This window comes from Limanda limanda, chromosome 11 (assembly GCF_963576545.1).
Source record: "Limanda limanda chromosome 11, fLimLim1.1, whole genome shotgun sequence".
Lineage (NCBI taxonomy): Eukaryota > Metazoa > Chordata > Actinopteri > Pleuronectiformes > Pleuronectidae > Limanda > Limanda limanda.
In genome coordinates this window covers 8,508,792-8,523,369 of record NC_083646.1, presented here as the reverse complement: position 1 = coordinate 8,523,369, position 14,578 = coordinate 8,508,792, and the positions used below count along the sequence as shown (strand labels likewise).

General features: G+C 42.3%; 1 protein-coding gene across 1 annotated transcript; it reads right to left on the bottom strand.

The window, feature by feature from the left end:
* Positions 1-170: 170 nt before the first annotated feature.
* mtf1 (metal-regulatory transcription factor 1) lies at positions 171-14,172 on the bottom strand. Its single transcript, XM_061081973.1, has 11 exons — positions 14,107-14,172; positions 12,216-12,714; positions 9,212-9,450; positions 7,854-7,985; positions 7,003-7,076; positions 6,238-6,359; positions 5,753-5,830; positions 5,442-5,544; positions 4,727-5,361; positions 4,351-4,420; positions 171-3,754 (listed from the first exon to the last, which is right to left on the bottom strand). The coding sequence occupies exons 2-11, from the start codon at positions 12,654-12,656 to the stop codon at positions 3,294-3,296; spliced, it is 2,355 nt and encodes a 784-aa protein (XP_060937956.1). The 5' UTR covers positions 12,657-12,714; positions 14,107-14,172; the 3' UTR covers positions 171-3,293.
* Between the last annotated feature and the right edge of the window lie 406 nt (positions 14,173-14,578).

The following is a 14,578-nucleotide window of genomic DNA, read 5'->3' as shown; positions in this document are numbered from 1 at the left end:
GGGCTTGTTTTTCACCCTGAAAACCACTTTACTCACACATCATGCAGATTTTGTATATTAACCAGTTATTTCCCACAGAGGAAATCTCTCCAGGATGTGACCTTGCCATCGCAGAAGTGACCAGAAGAGGAAAAGCATGCTTCTGATGTAATTATAATAAACTGAAAAAGTACAGTGACAAGGATAAGGTTTTATTAGTATTATATTGCTCTCAATTCAGAAAGTTATCATATTACTTTATACGAAACAAGCATAAGCAAACATTTTCACATTATACATTCTTTTAAAAAAATACAAATCCTTCCCGATTCTTCACTCTTTGGGTGTCAAGACATTCCTTTGGAAGCATATCGTTTCCTCTCTCCCGTTTTGTAAATATTGCCATTTGTTAAGTTGGATCAGTTTCCAAAAAAAGAAAAACGACAAACATACTGGCTTTACATTTGTGAACAAACTATCTGCTTCCAAACAAATGTCATCATCAGCGGTTTGCTGACATCAACCTCGTCTACAGCTGCAAGTTTGACTTTTCTCTGTGAGGATGAGCCAACAGTCAACGTTGAAACGTGTGAAAGGCTGAGATGATTCCATAAAAATGGAGTGAGCCTGAAAGAAACATGTACCCATAAAGTGTGAAAGTAAAACGAGGAAAAGCTGCTTACATTTGACCCCCAAAAAACCAAAACAATTCTTAAAACAGAATCATTCCTACACGAGGAGCTCCATCAAACAAATCCAGTTTGGTTTTTAAACCAGATACATAAGAGGAAAAAACGGCACAAGAAGGTTTTAACTGTGTCAACTTGAACTACACAAGTTACAAAGTCCATATTCATACCACTCCAAAGGTGAAATGAAGTATAATGGAGTAGCATGCGTCAATATGTCAACATTGGAAAGACAACTTTTGCCACTGAATTCTTCATATCAGGTTTGAGCCGAATATGCCGTGGTGGGGGGAATATATCAACTTTAGGAGTCGGTGATTAAACTTGCGAATGCCACTTAGTTTGCATAGTTGTGTTCACTGACAGTATGCATGGTTAAGGATGTGTTGATGGTATGAGCTGAACTCTTGGCAGTAATGTCATTAAGTGCCTTGACGGGGAGAATGGTGTGTAAACTATAACATTTCATTATCTAACGGAGCAAACTTCAGATTTTGACGCTCCTGATATCAAATACTGCATATTTGGAATGGTTCAGAGCACATGATCTTTTAAGAAACACATTTAACAGATGAATCAGGGGAAAGCTCCTCTCCTGCAAATTACAGGGAAGCAACAAAAAAGCCAGGTATAAATAACATGTCGGTTTTGATCTTACAACCTGGAACTAAAACGTAGAATCACATCACCTGCACCTGTTGTGTAGCCGTGTGTGTGTGTATATAATCTTTTTTAAATGCTGCATATCCACAACATTACAACTGGAACACGATACGAATCACAAGTTTTCTGTCTCAGGGTTTTTGCCTTCGTGGAATCTCCCGGTGGATGCAAGGCCCCTGAGACCTGGTGAAGATGAGCGTGTCTTATCAATGTCAGACTGTCAAGGCAAAGAGAACGGTTAATGTTGTAAGGCCAAGTAGCTCTACACTCAGTATACAGGGCACAATGCCTTTGCTCTATCATCATTGCATTATGTCCCATGTGAAGCAATACTGTTAAATTATACTCTAAGCAGGGGGCTGTGTTACATATATAGTCTTGTTACAATGGGGACTGTACAGAAACCCAGCTGCTTGTAAAACTACAGCAAACACAATGTTCTGCGTGAATGTGAATGAGGGGGGATTGGGGGGGCAACGTTAGAGGGAATACATTAGTAATTCAAAAGTCTATACAAAAATACAAATTCTAGAATAATCTACAAGTTTCTCAAAGATGTTTACACTAAAATGTACCATATATACACTGTCGCCAGGACACCATCTTTTCAAATGCTACTTTACAGCAGCTGTGTACAAAAAAAGTCTGTAGTGGTGCTGCACCTCAGCTCACGAGAGCTGTCGGATAACTCACTTTACAAGTCAGTGTGCAATAAACAGGGAAGAGTGCAGCAAAAAACGTTGGGCCACTGCAAGCGTGTGTGTGTGTGTGTGTGTGTGGTGGGGGGGGCATCAGGTAAAGAGAAACGCACGTTTGAGCGACAAATCAAGGGAACTAGGATCAGTTATGACTTGATGCATCCCTGAGAGGGCCACAGCCCTTTAAAACACGGGATGTCGACAGTAGACTGTTACTGTTTTCATTGTGGACAACTTCTGCAAACAAGCAGATCCTAGAGGATTCATTTGCTTCGCTCTGCATCGACCGTCGCTGCCTCTTTCCTCGACAACTTGCTTTTAGCGAAACCCATTACGTTCATCAAAAGGAAAAGACAATTCAGTAACAAACATTTTCAACTTAAAAACACAACAAATGATTGAAATAAATTAATAGATTTTTCTGCTATCTTGAAAACAATGGTATTACATGTATCATGAAAGAATCAAGCATTTAAATAAATTAACATGTACAAATTTAAATTAATTTTAAGTTATAGGCGACTTATTGACGTGTTGATTTCACTCAAAGAGACTGATCACAGGTTCTTACCTCAGTTAGTGAACATCTGTCAGAACAAGAAGGAAAGAATCAACACATTTTTCTGGACTACACTGGTCTGCCTAGAAAACCAAAATACTGAGGAAATCACTTCATCTCGTTTGACGGCCATATGTGGGACCGCGTGGGCGACCCCTTCAAATTCCTGCTGGGAGCAATGCTTGATAAAATTATAGCAATCTCTTCTAACATACAGTGCATTCTGGTCAGTTGCAAACCAGCTTTAAGCGTTTGTTAGGGACCTGTAGTACAGTACAAGGATATACAGACACGTTTGTTTTCCTGCTCAGGCGTGAGACCTTGGAGCCAGAAAACTGGAACTCTTCAGTTATCAGTGCTTGGACAACACTCAGGGTTATTATATACAGTTTGATTATGTCTTTTAAACAAAGGATCTACTGCTTTTTCCCTGCATTAATTAGCAATAACGTTGCTAAATCTCAATAAGCAAACTAATCCTGTTTCTAAAAACGCAACTACTGCAATGTCTCAGGTCGTCAGAGTTTGTGTATACATGTTGCACAATGCCACACAGAACAGAATGCACTGCAGGTACAGGGGCTCCAAGCACACGCTGTATCAGGAGAACGACAAGGCGTCACCGAGGTGTGGGTGGAATCGGTGGCTGTGGATAAGTGGGTGAAACAGACAAACACATGGTGCCAGACTCAGAAGGCAGCTCTTTTAAGGATTGCCCTCAGTGGCCATGTTGAATTCATCCGTGACCAGCAGCAGAGCCTCAATGTTGGCAGTTGTCCCAGGGCTCTGCAGGGAGAGGAAGTCCGAGACGTCCATGCTGCTCAGACCTTCAGCCGAGGGAGGGTTGGACGTGGAGAAAGTCTGAGCTGAGGACGACGGAGAAGAAGAAGAAGGGGCGGCCTCCAGGCTCAGCTCACCTGCCGTGGAGGAAGACGTGGGGAGACAGGACGACGGAGATGGAAGGCTGGGAGGCTCTGGGGGCTGTGGTAGTGGGGGAGGAGGGGGCTCTGGTGCTTGCTGCGGCGCTGGGGCTGAAACGATGGAGGAGGCACTCTTTGAACTCTTCTCTTTAGCAGCGTCCCTGCAGGCACATTGGCACTGGCAGGATTCCTCCTGTTTGATGATGATGACGGGCAGGCTGAGGCCGATCTGTTGGACTGAGTTACCTGAGACAGATGAAGAGAAACGTTCACAGATGGTTGATGACAATTCATTTACCTTCCAAATCTACTGCAAAAGAAAATATTTAGATTCATAAAAAGTTTAGGTCAAAATCCGGAGGTGATAACTGATTAGTAGGAGAAATCAGTTGTTGGCTAATTGCCACATGTACTCTGACAGTTGGTCACTTTTTGTGAAGATACACTTCTCATGCATAACTCTTTATGAAGAAGACATTAAGGACAAAAAAACAAAACAATAAGTTGATTAATTGATTTGTTGATCAGTCGGAATTACATTTAGTTAATCAGTTAGAAAATTTCAAACATTCTCAGAGTTCAACTTTTTCTGATGTGTGAGCTTTTTTATATTTTAAAATTTTTAAATTTAATATTACTGGATGTTTGACAACATTGAAAGACTCTTGACATGTGGGAAATTCAGATTCCTCCTGATCATTTATGATTTTTTTTTTAAATAAATCATTAATAGAAAATATTCACTAACCAATCATTAACCTAAATGCTAAAACAAATGTTAGATTTAGCTTGTATGAAAGTTATACATAAAAGTCAGTATCTTAATAGTTCACTGCACTTACCAGCACTTCCTCCAACTGGTATGGCTGTAGTGAAGAAAACCTTTTCCACTTTTGGAGCTCCTTTTTGTGACTGTGAACAAACATAAATTCAAGCAGATTAAAAAAAGCTGGGGAAACATTACAGATTCATGAAGTTGTTTCCGGCTGTATCAAAGGAATGTGACTAGGAATATTATGCTAAATTAATCATTTGCTTAATTACTGACGGTAGTTTGGTAATCCTCAAACAAATTTAGATCAGAAATCAGATTTCAAAATATCTGTAATATTCACTCCAATGCAAAAAAGAGTGTTTCTTAACTGGATAATGCATCACAAAATGAAGACTTGGACAGATCAAGTCACCACACGTAAACAGTGTGGGAGCATTACTCACAGATTCTGGGTTCTGCTGGCTACTGGCAGCACTGCTCAGGATCCACTGGAGGTTCTCGTCAGACATGACCAAGCTGGGCTGCAGCAGGTTCTGCGTGGGTGCTATGGTGATGGTGGCTGGGGCGGGAGCGAGACTAGGGACCGAGCTGGGGACAGGGTTGTTGGCCAAAGGCACAGGTTGAGCCACAGGTGCTAAAGCGTCTGTTGTGGTGGCTGCAACAACAGACGCAGCAGCAGTGCCTGGTATAGTGGTGGTGGTCAGTGCTGGAGCTGCTGCAGGCGGAGCAGGGTCGGGCGGTGGTTGGGGAGTGGTCTGGGTGGCGCTGTCCGTCTGCAGGAATGTGGGTTGCAGTGTCATGAAGTGCTGCGAGGGGGCCGGGCTTGGTGCTGGGCCAGAAGCCTGAGCGGGCACGTCTGAGACCTGCTGAGGCCCGGTTAGTTGCATGAAAGGTTTGGTGGAGGCGACAGAAGCGGTGACAGATGCAGAGGTGGAGGCGTGAGAGAAAGTGCTCTTGCTGAGCAGGGAAAAAGCGTCCATGTCACAAGCTGTGTGGGAACAGGACGATGAGGACGTAGGAGTGATAGTGAAAGAGATGAGAGTGGAGGCATCGTTCCCTCCCGTTTCGCCAAGGCTCTCTGAGGAAGGAAATAAAAACTCCATCAGAACAAGCACCTTTGATGTCATTTTAACTGACAGGATTTTTAAATGCTCTTACCATTGTGATGGGCATCGTCTTGGCTGACACTATTTTCAGGACTCTGGAACATGAGCTCAAAGATTTTCACGGGTGTCACATTGTTAAGGTCCAAATTTTGAGCCTGTAAAAACATTAAAATTAGGAAAAGATTGAATAAATACATTAAAAAACTACAGAGTATTATAACAGCCAGAAACTTGTTTTTCTAATTGCACAAAATGAAAGCTGAGTTAAGATGACAAAAAACATTCACACAATTGACATCTGTGAACATCTCTATCTTGACAGTTGCTGTACATCTTCAATCCTGAAGCAAAGGCCACACTTACATTATGGATGTTCTCTCGTAGATCAGAGTCTGTAGAGATGAGGCTCAAGTCACTGAGGCACAGCGAGTGATTTGCATCCTGTAATTAAAGAGATGAAAAGTTCCTAATTAAAGTTGCCACTGCTGCACTCAAGTGCTGAGTCATGCAAACAAGCCAGGAGTGAAACTGCAACACTTACTGTAAGTCGCTATAAAAGACTAGATTAAAAATCACCAGTTTAGCAAACAAGGTAAACTATTTGATTAATGACGACAAAAGAAACCGATAAGGATAATAACTTAATCCAGTGTAGTGCGAACCCCTCTAACTTTTGACTGACATGCTCCATGTCATGTGAATGAGAGCTCATGTGACTGAGAGCTAAATATTATTCAAGAATGATAGTGTCATGTTGCTCTCAGGCTGCAAACGGAGAACAAGAGCAATGTGGCAAAATCAAGAGATGAAATTGTGCGATGATGACAAGTTGCGGTGCAGTGACTCACTTCAGAGAGGGTGACGCTGAAGGTCTGTCCTTTGTCGTGGACCCGGACGTGACTCTTCAGGCTGTACTGGCTGCTAAAAGTCTTCTCACAGCCGTCGGTGGGACAGTTGAATGGCTTCTCCCCTACAGAGACAGCGGGGAGGAATGCACAATGAGAAGGAAACGTACACGCTGATCTTCACTGTCAGGCAGAAAAAATGAGCCAGGGGTAAAACTTGAGACACTTTCTCTGCATCAGTCAATCGATATCCATTGACTAGTTTATGACTTGTTTCTTTGTAATTTTATTGATTTACGGCATCTACATGACTGAGCACGGGATCTATTGTTTCACTTTTGTTTTGACATGAGTTTCCATTTCATGTGTAGTATTTAAAACAAAGGTCAACTCTCCCTCATTTGAACATAACAAACAAAACACATATTTGACACCGCCCTAACAGATATGAGAAGCCGGTTATCTGCTCCGTAGGACATTGAGACGGCCGCTCCTGTCCCTGAACAAGCACTTGAGCAAAGAACTGGACCTCAGCTGTAACAAACTTTTGGGGAAGTCATTTGTCCAAGTACACATGAACACACCCTTTTATGTTTCTGCTCTTTTATCTACATGTATAAACAGACTAGTGAATAGAATACCAAAAATCTATTTGCTTAGCAACTTTAACTCTGTGTTGGTGACGATTCAAAACAAGAATAGCTTAAAAATAAACTGTTCAATCTACTTAAGACAAACCAAGATTACATAATAAACCCTGAACTGTACCTGTGTGAGTCCGTACATGAGTTCTTAGGTGATGACTTGCAGCAAAAGCTTTGCCACAACCGTCATGGTCACACCTGAGGACACAAATGGTAAAAACACACATTAAGACCTAAGGCAAAGAGCCAGTGATGATTTAAAAGACAGAGAATTTGATTCTTCATTTACACTGAAGCCATGCTCCTATTAGAACAGTGACTCATCACATACATACAGATTAATAAATATTTTAATCGAAGATGGGACAAATTGGCTCATCTCTTAAGTTTTAATATGTAAAAAAACTGTATTCATGTGGACAAACAAGTTACATTAGGGCTGGGCGATATGGAAAAGGATCTTATCACGATATTGTTGTGGTGTCTCCTTAGGTAATGCTGTCTCTTGAGTTTTCATGAACCTTTCCTGTTGTAATTTTCTCTTTTATCTCGCTCCCACTCCTGACGTACTTGTGTGCACGGCTGCAGTTTCCCAAACATTAGTATGTGTGCTGCTGCCGGCTGCTACTCCTACGCTCTGTGCGGTGTGCGTCCACCTAACCTAACGTGGCTGTATCTCTATTCCAGCCACATGATTGGTTTGGTGCGAGGCAATTCTCCTCATCATTGGCTGTTTGTGTTGTCTATCAAACATTGAAGGAATGAGTTCTATTGATGTTGTATCGACCATGTCTTATATTCCCATCGAGGAAATGTTATCATGCAAAAATTATCTTTATGGTTTTATCGCCAAGCCCCACTTACAACTACAAACAACTGAGCTGCCTGTGAACATTTACTACATTATAAAAATCACTGCTTCGTCATCTTCCACTCGGAGTGAGTTAATCCTGTTGTGATAATGGAAATACTCACCGGAATGGCTTCTCCCCAGTGTGCGTTCGAATGTGCTTCCTCAGGTCGCTGAGTGTGGTAAAGTACTTTGTGCATCCCTCTGAATCACAGTTGAAAGTCTTGCCTGTGTGAAGTCTCTGGTGTGCTTTTAGTCTGCGGAGACAATCAAGGTTGTTTCATTTAGCCACGATGCGAAAACACAGTGGATTTAAGCAGCATGTGTTTATTGCTGCTGTACTTAATTTAATATGTCGACAAGGCATAAAAAAAAGAGATAGTTGAGTGCACATTAAGATGACGACGGAATCAATTCAGACGGGGGAGACGCCTGGGCAAAGAACACACTCTCTAGGTGGTGGTTGTATAAGAGGATCTGTGGGCATGGAGGGGGCACGGGGAAAGTAATGTTATTGAAAAGACAATCCACCCATGTGTGCCACTGCTCTGCTGACCTAAGTAACAACCTTTGACAAGGACTTGATGCCAGTGGCACGGCTCTGCCAAGCCCCAGACATGTCGTCATGGCAACGGACCACAGGGCACTGACGTGAACTCGGAGCAAAATCTAAAAAGGTGAAGATCCTCTGTACGGAGAACAGATCTGGCACTGAGCAAAAGAGAGATACAGCAAAATGATCGTTTTTGTTTTGACGATGGCGACAGCTTTGAGGGGGCTATCAGAGTCAACGTGGTCATTGTTTGCTGCTGTCATACTCCATCAAGAAATCAACTGTGTCACATGTTGCCTTTTCTCTGTCTCTTGAGCCTAGTGTAGTCCAGAACATGTTTTATACTCATTATCCGCTGCACGAATGTCACATCATTCAGCCAGTAGATTTAACAGATTTTTAAATAAGATATAGAATGTATTAGATGACCAAACAAATCCCTTTGACAAAAAAAAAAAATTAAACCTGATTGCAATGTAAAATAAAAAATGCAGCATTTAGAGAAATGCAGAGTGACTTGTGCAATGTTCTCACACTGTTTGTAGATCACATGGATGATTAGAGAGCAGTTTCCTGAAATAATTCTGTTTGTTCTTCGTATTGTTCTTTTGACTCATAGTTTGTATTCTACTTTTGTGCTATGACTCTGTGTATCTTGCACCTCTGACCAAATAGATTTCCTTCTTATAATAACATGAGGGATTTTAAGCTGATCGAAAACAGTGCCTGGGGTCTGAATAAACCTTCCACCACATAAAACTATCATATATAAAACTGTGAAATACAATGAGAAATGGATATTTCTGTCTAGCAGCATAACTTGTTGTGGCACCCACTTTATGGCGGAGCTTTAAAGTGTTGTGACTTTATATCGCCATAAAAACAACACCAAGAGGAGAAATAAAACAACAAAGCTGCAGGTAGACTCACCTGTACAGTGTGTTGAAGGCTTTCTCACAGCCTTGCACGTCACACTCAAAGGGCTTCTCCTTGGTGTGAACGCGGACGTGGATCTTGAGACTGTAAGAGGTGAGGAAGGCCTTTCCACAGCCCTGTTGATTACACACAAATGTGTACTCGCCCCTGTGAGTCTTCTGGTGTGTCCGCAGGTTTCCCGCCGTACTGTACGTCCTTGTGCAGCCCTCAAACATGCACTGGTAGCGCTTCACCTGAAGGAAGAGGTCAAGGTCATTATTTAAACAATGTGAACTGAATGCAGTGGTACTGTAAGAGATCACAATAAAGATAAGGAAGTAAACTAGTGCCTCATTTTGAAAAGCCAAGAAGAAAGTCATTTGATAATTCAGCTCAGCAAAACCCAACATCGCCATACAATGAAGTGACAGTCTGAGTGGATGTGACCTTTCAGAGGGGACCTCAACTCAATGACTCAGCCACCCGTCAGCACATGAAGCGGGTGAGCACAAAGGACAGCGATGATGCCTAACCCCCAGTGCAATACATCCCGGCCAATTGTGTTTCACAGCACCGATCTCATCTGCAGTATGGCAGTCTCCTGCTCTCCTCTCACACTGAACCCCCGGGGCAACGTGAATAAATGCAGTCCATTCTGTTCTTCGAAAACGCAACTCAGTGCTGAACACAAAGCAAGAGGGAGAGAGCTTGTCGACAGGACAAGCTACATTCTCAGCTGACACTACTCCTGTGACTCAATGTCTTAATCTTCTTATCAATCAATCAATCAAGTTTTATTTGTATAGCCCACAATCACTTAGGTCTTAGGTATAATAATAATTACAATTTCCAACTGTAACATTTCCCATTCAGATGACTTCCATATTAAAAGACCACAGTTTAGACCGAGACAAACTTTGGCAGCATAGTTTACTTAAGAAAGGCATAGAGACCACCAAAACAAAAGATCTTTTGATAATTTATTTGATAACTTTATTCTCTGTGGTTTAATTTACTCCATTTGTAGCATTTTATTATTTTATCTTTAGAATATATTGATCATTTTCACATCTTTTTGGCATTTTATCTAATGCTCAACGCTTTCTATTTATAATGGAAAACAGCATCCTAATCTGCCACAATTTACTACATATTACGAATTTATATGAATGTACCACAAAAAGCAAATAATATGTACGTGCGACTTCAAAATTTGTCAAAATCACAAGATGGACTTTAACTTTGCTTATGTGTTTTCTAGTTTCTAGGGTGTGCACTTCTGAGTAGAAATACTACAATATCTGGTCTACTTTATTGACCCCATGGAAATTCCTAAAGCATTACCAACCAGTAATGCAGGCACAATAACAGTGATCCAGACAATCCAACAGAACGTACCAAGACGAAGCAAACACAGTGTTTGATGTTCAGCAGTAGCACTAAAAACCGGCATTTTACTTTTTAGTGATACTTTGGCTGGTGGGTTAAGACCCAGGCACAATACTCTACTAAGACCGAACACTGTGACCTCAATCTCAAGTAAACAAATCATGTTCACTCAAAAGAAGGAATATGACACATCACGATGAATCTGGCCCTTTCCTTATGACTCAGAACCAACTGAGCAGTGTTGGGCAATTTCGTCGATGATGCAGTCTTGATGAAAATATAAACCATTTGTGAAGGTTGTTATTGGCGACAGATAAGAAAAGGGACTGCAAACGTTGGCACCCTGCCTCATATTTGGCTTTACCAGTGCACACTTACTGTGAGATGGTTTTGCTGACCATTTCTGCTAATAAGGCTAGGATAGGTTTCATAATATGGCAAATTCACCACAGAAAGATCACTGTGGGTTGTGAGTAGGGCAAATGCAGTTCACCGTCTACCAAGCAAAAATAATAATACTAACCATCTACAGTTCCATTGAGCTGTAATGACTAAACAATCTTACACATATCACACAAAACATAGCCTGAGGATGTGTCAGAGTAGCACAGGGTTATGGAGAGAACCACCTCCAGCTCAACATCAGCAAAACAAAGGAAGTGTTGTGGGAATTCAGGAGATCCAGGACTCCCACTACTCCTCTTTCCACGAAGGGAAATGAGGGAGAATGTGCAGGAGTAGTAATATCCGGGTTGTGTACTTTAACAGCAAACTGGACTGAACCAAGGACTCAAGAGTTCTAAGCAGGAAGGGTAACAGTTGCATCTTTTTTCTGAACAGGCTCCAGTACACCAACATCTGTGACACCATGCAGGCAACAATGTTTTATTAGTCTATGGTGGCCAGCACTTTCTTCAATGCTGTGGTCTGCTGGGGCATTATCCTGAGGGTGACAGACATTAACAGTCTCAACAAAATGATTCAGAGGGCTGGCTCAGTCCTGGGGGTGGGAGCTGGACCCTTTGCATTTACGAGCTAAGAGGAGGATGTTGTCAAATCTCCTCTCCATCATGGACAACATCTTCCATCCTTCACACAGTGTTCTGGTTAGCCAGAGGAACAAGTTCAGCCAGAGGCTCAAACCTACTGAGTTTTCCAGTGCAGGCCACAGGGGGAACTTCTGTGACTGTACAATTCCTCCCTTCACTGCCCAGCGCCATCAGTGCTCTAAGGTTAATTTACTGTGGAGCCATTTAACACATTTCATCAGGTTACCTTCATACATCATGGCTCATTTTATTGCTAGATTACTCTTTATCTACTTAGTTTGCACATGTCCATACTCGAAATCTCTTAAATTGTTCACATTTCTCTACTCACTTCCTGTTAATTATCATATTGATTTCTATGTAAAAGCAGTTTAGATTTTTTCACTTATTTACCTCCTTTTTCCAGACTGTGTTGAGCAATCCTAACGGAACAGTGTCCCTGTGCAGATCGTTCAATTCATGCACATCTTACTATGCATTCAAGGAGTAAGGTATCTTGTCAATGGAACACTCAAATGTCATCAATATGAGGGAGTTCCACATATTTTACATTTGGAATAGAGGTACTTATTTAGTCTTACCTCTCTCTGCTTTGTCTCTGGGCACTCAGAGTGCAGGGTGAGAGTGGCCCCCTCTATATTGCGTGGCATGGGCGTCGAGCCGGGATTTATCGTGAACTGGATCTGGTCGGCAGAAATGGTGTGGTGCACATAACCCTGTGACATGGCATCAGGGTCCGTCATGAATACCATAGAGCCATCCTCGTCAGCTTCCCCCTCTGTTAAGAAGATGACATTATCTTCATCCCCTGCACAGTGAAGCTCCTCTTCCCCCTCTTCATCCAGCCGGATGGGGTCCCGCTCTATGAGCACTGTGGTGCGGTCGTACACGCGTCCAGATGACGACGAAGGCTCAGCGATCTTGTCGTCTTCTTCTTCTTCGTCGTCGTCGTCCCGCTCCAGGTGATCCACCTCCACCTCAAAGTACATGGACGCCCCCGTTTGAGGGCCATTCTCACTCATGGTCCTTGGTGCCTCTCCTTCCTGGGCGAGGAGGACTGCACACTTAAAAGGTTACAGCCTGAAGGAAAAGAAAAATCAATGATTAAAAGGACTTTTTTTGTTCTTAATTTGGATTAGCTATATTTTGTTTATTCTAATTAAGATAGGCTTTTTGTGGAGCGCTTTTCAAGGACAAACCAATTCACATCAGACATAAAAAGGCAGAGAGATGGGATATAATATGCATATGAACATATTCAGAGTATTTATGTATTTAGGGCTGGGCAACATAATATAAATTACTATCGCAATAAAATTGTCATCAATGGCGATATATAACCAAGATTCAATGTATATATTGATACATTGCTTTCGCATTGTGCAAACACAGGGAGGTGTCGCACATGACTGATCAAGTGTTTGTCATTCTCTGCACATAAAGAAATATCCTACACACAGGAGCAGAAGTCACATGACATGTATTGCTGATAATCATCTGCATCGACTGATGTGAACAATTTGATCTTGAAATCATTTGAAGCCAGTGTGTTTCTATATCTTCAAACCTATCTGGAGCAAATCTGTGAGTTTATCATAACACAACACCTGACATGTTTCTACAACAAGCTGTCATCTCACTAATGACTGGAAGTAAATGCATGTACATTCCTCCAGTCTACTCGTTAACAACCCTAATAATTGTCAAGCACTTAAAAACACAATGCTTCTTCTCGATGAACCACACTAGTCTCGTTCGGAGGGGAAACAAAATCCGGAGCTAGAAGTTTCTGAATCCAGTGTCAGAAAGTCATGGGTCAGCGGCGGCGGCTACAGTCTGTGAAACAAAAATCACCACGATCGATGATTTCCTGTTGATTAAATCTCCTCGTATCACGAAATCCAACATGAGCAACTTGTGAAAGATGTCACATTACATGGAGGACAACGTCAGACAACTTCTCTGTACCTGTCCCTGCTCGTTAACAGCAGGACAAACACACACACAGACACACACAGACACACACACAGAACCGGGCAACTTTACCGGAACCGTCTGACTCAATGTTACTGTTAGCTGAGCTCGTTATTTCACAGAATACATCTTGGTTACCCACAGCTAGCTAGCGGCTAATAGCACATACACCAACCCGGTCGCTGTACCTCGTCTGTTAAACAACACGTCCTCCGTTATTCGCATTTTAAAAAAGCTACTGAGGAGCTCACGTATCAGTCACGTTTCTGTCGTTAGCCCCGGATAGATAAGCTCAATACACGTTAGCATGCCGGCTAACTCGACTAGCAGCGGTTGTAGCTCAACGTTAGCTTTACGCTAGGGGAAGCTAGCCCCGTTAGCCGGGCTCCCAGTCGACAGCTGATGATGGTGTGACCCGGTCTCCTCTGCGGAGGCACCGAGTTATCCCGGGTTAAGGAGTCGTGCTAGCAGGAGGAGCAGACGTGGAGGAACGTTTACCTGAGCTGGGATGTAAAGCTCGTCCCTGTGCGGAGGATGTTTCGCTCACTCTCGTATCCCCCTCCCTGTTCCACCTCTCCGCGGCAGGAACTCACAGCGATTCCAGATGAATTATGGGAAATTAAATATCAAGCATTTTCTACACATTGTTTGTACATTTCAATGAAACGCATGGGAGTTCAGTGATGCAGATAAACTTAACATATTCATTTATCGTGGAGGTGCTATACGCTGCAGTTCAGGCAGATCGTGAAGTGGAGAGATTTTGTTCGAATAGAAAGAAGTGTATTTGAACGCATCTGGAAGTTGAGTCGCAGGGCAGATGGGGACAGATGTTCAAGTTCACCTCCTCCGACTTAAAGATGGCAGCACACACACACATGTGAAGACTAAACATTAAAGACATTCCTGCCATCAGCAAGTTAAACCTGTTCATGTCAATTTGTGTCATGATATGAGATCTTTGTTATTG

What these genes read in the sequence shown, in the direction of transcription:
- mtf1 (XM_061081973.1), bottom strand. Translation starts at nt 12,656, where the DNA reads ATGAGTGAGAATGGCCCTCAAACGGGGGCGTCCATGTACTTTGAGGTG. An exon ending in AGACGATGCCCATCACAATG is followed by an intron (nt 5,362 to 5,441) that starts GTAAGAGCATTT and finishes TTCCTTCCTCAG; the next exon opens with AGAGCCTTGGCGAAACGGGA. An exon ending in GCCAGCAGAACCCAGAATCT is followed by an intron (nt 4,421 to 4,726) that starts GTGAGTAATGCT and finishes GTTTGTTCACAG; the next exon opens with TCACAAAAAGGAGCTCCAAA.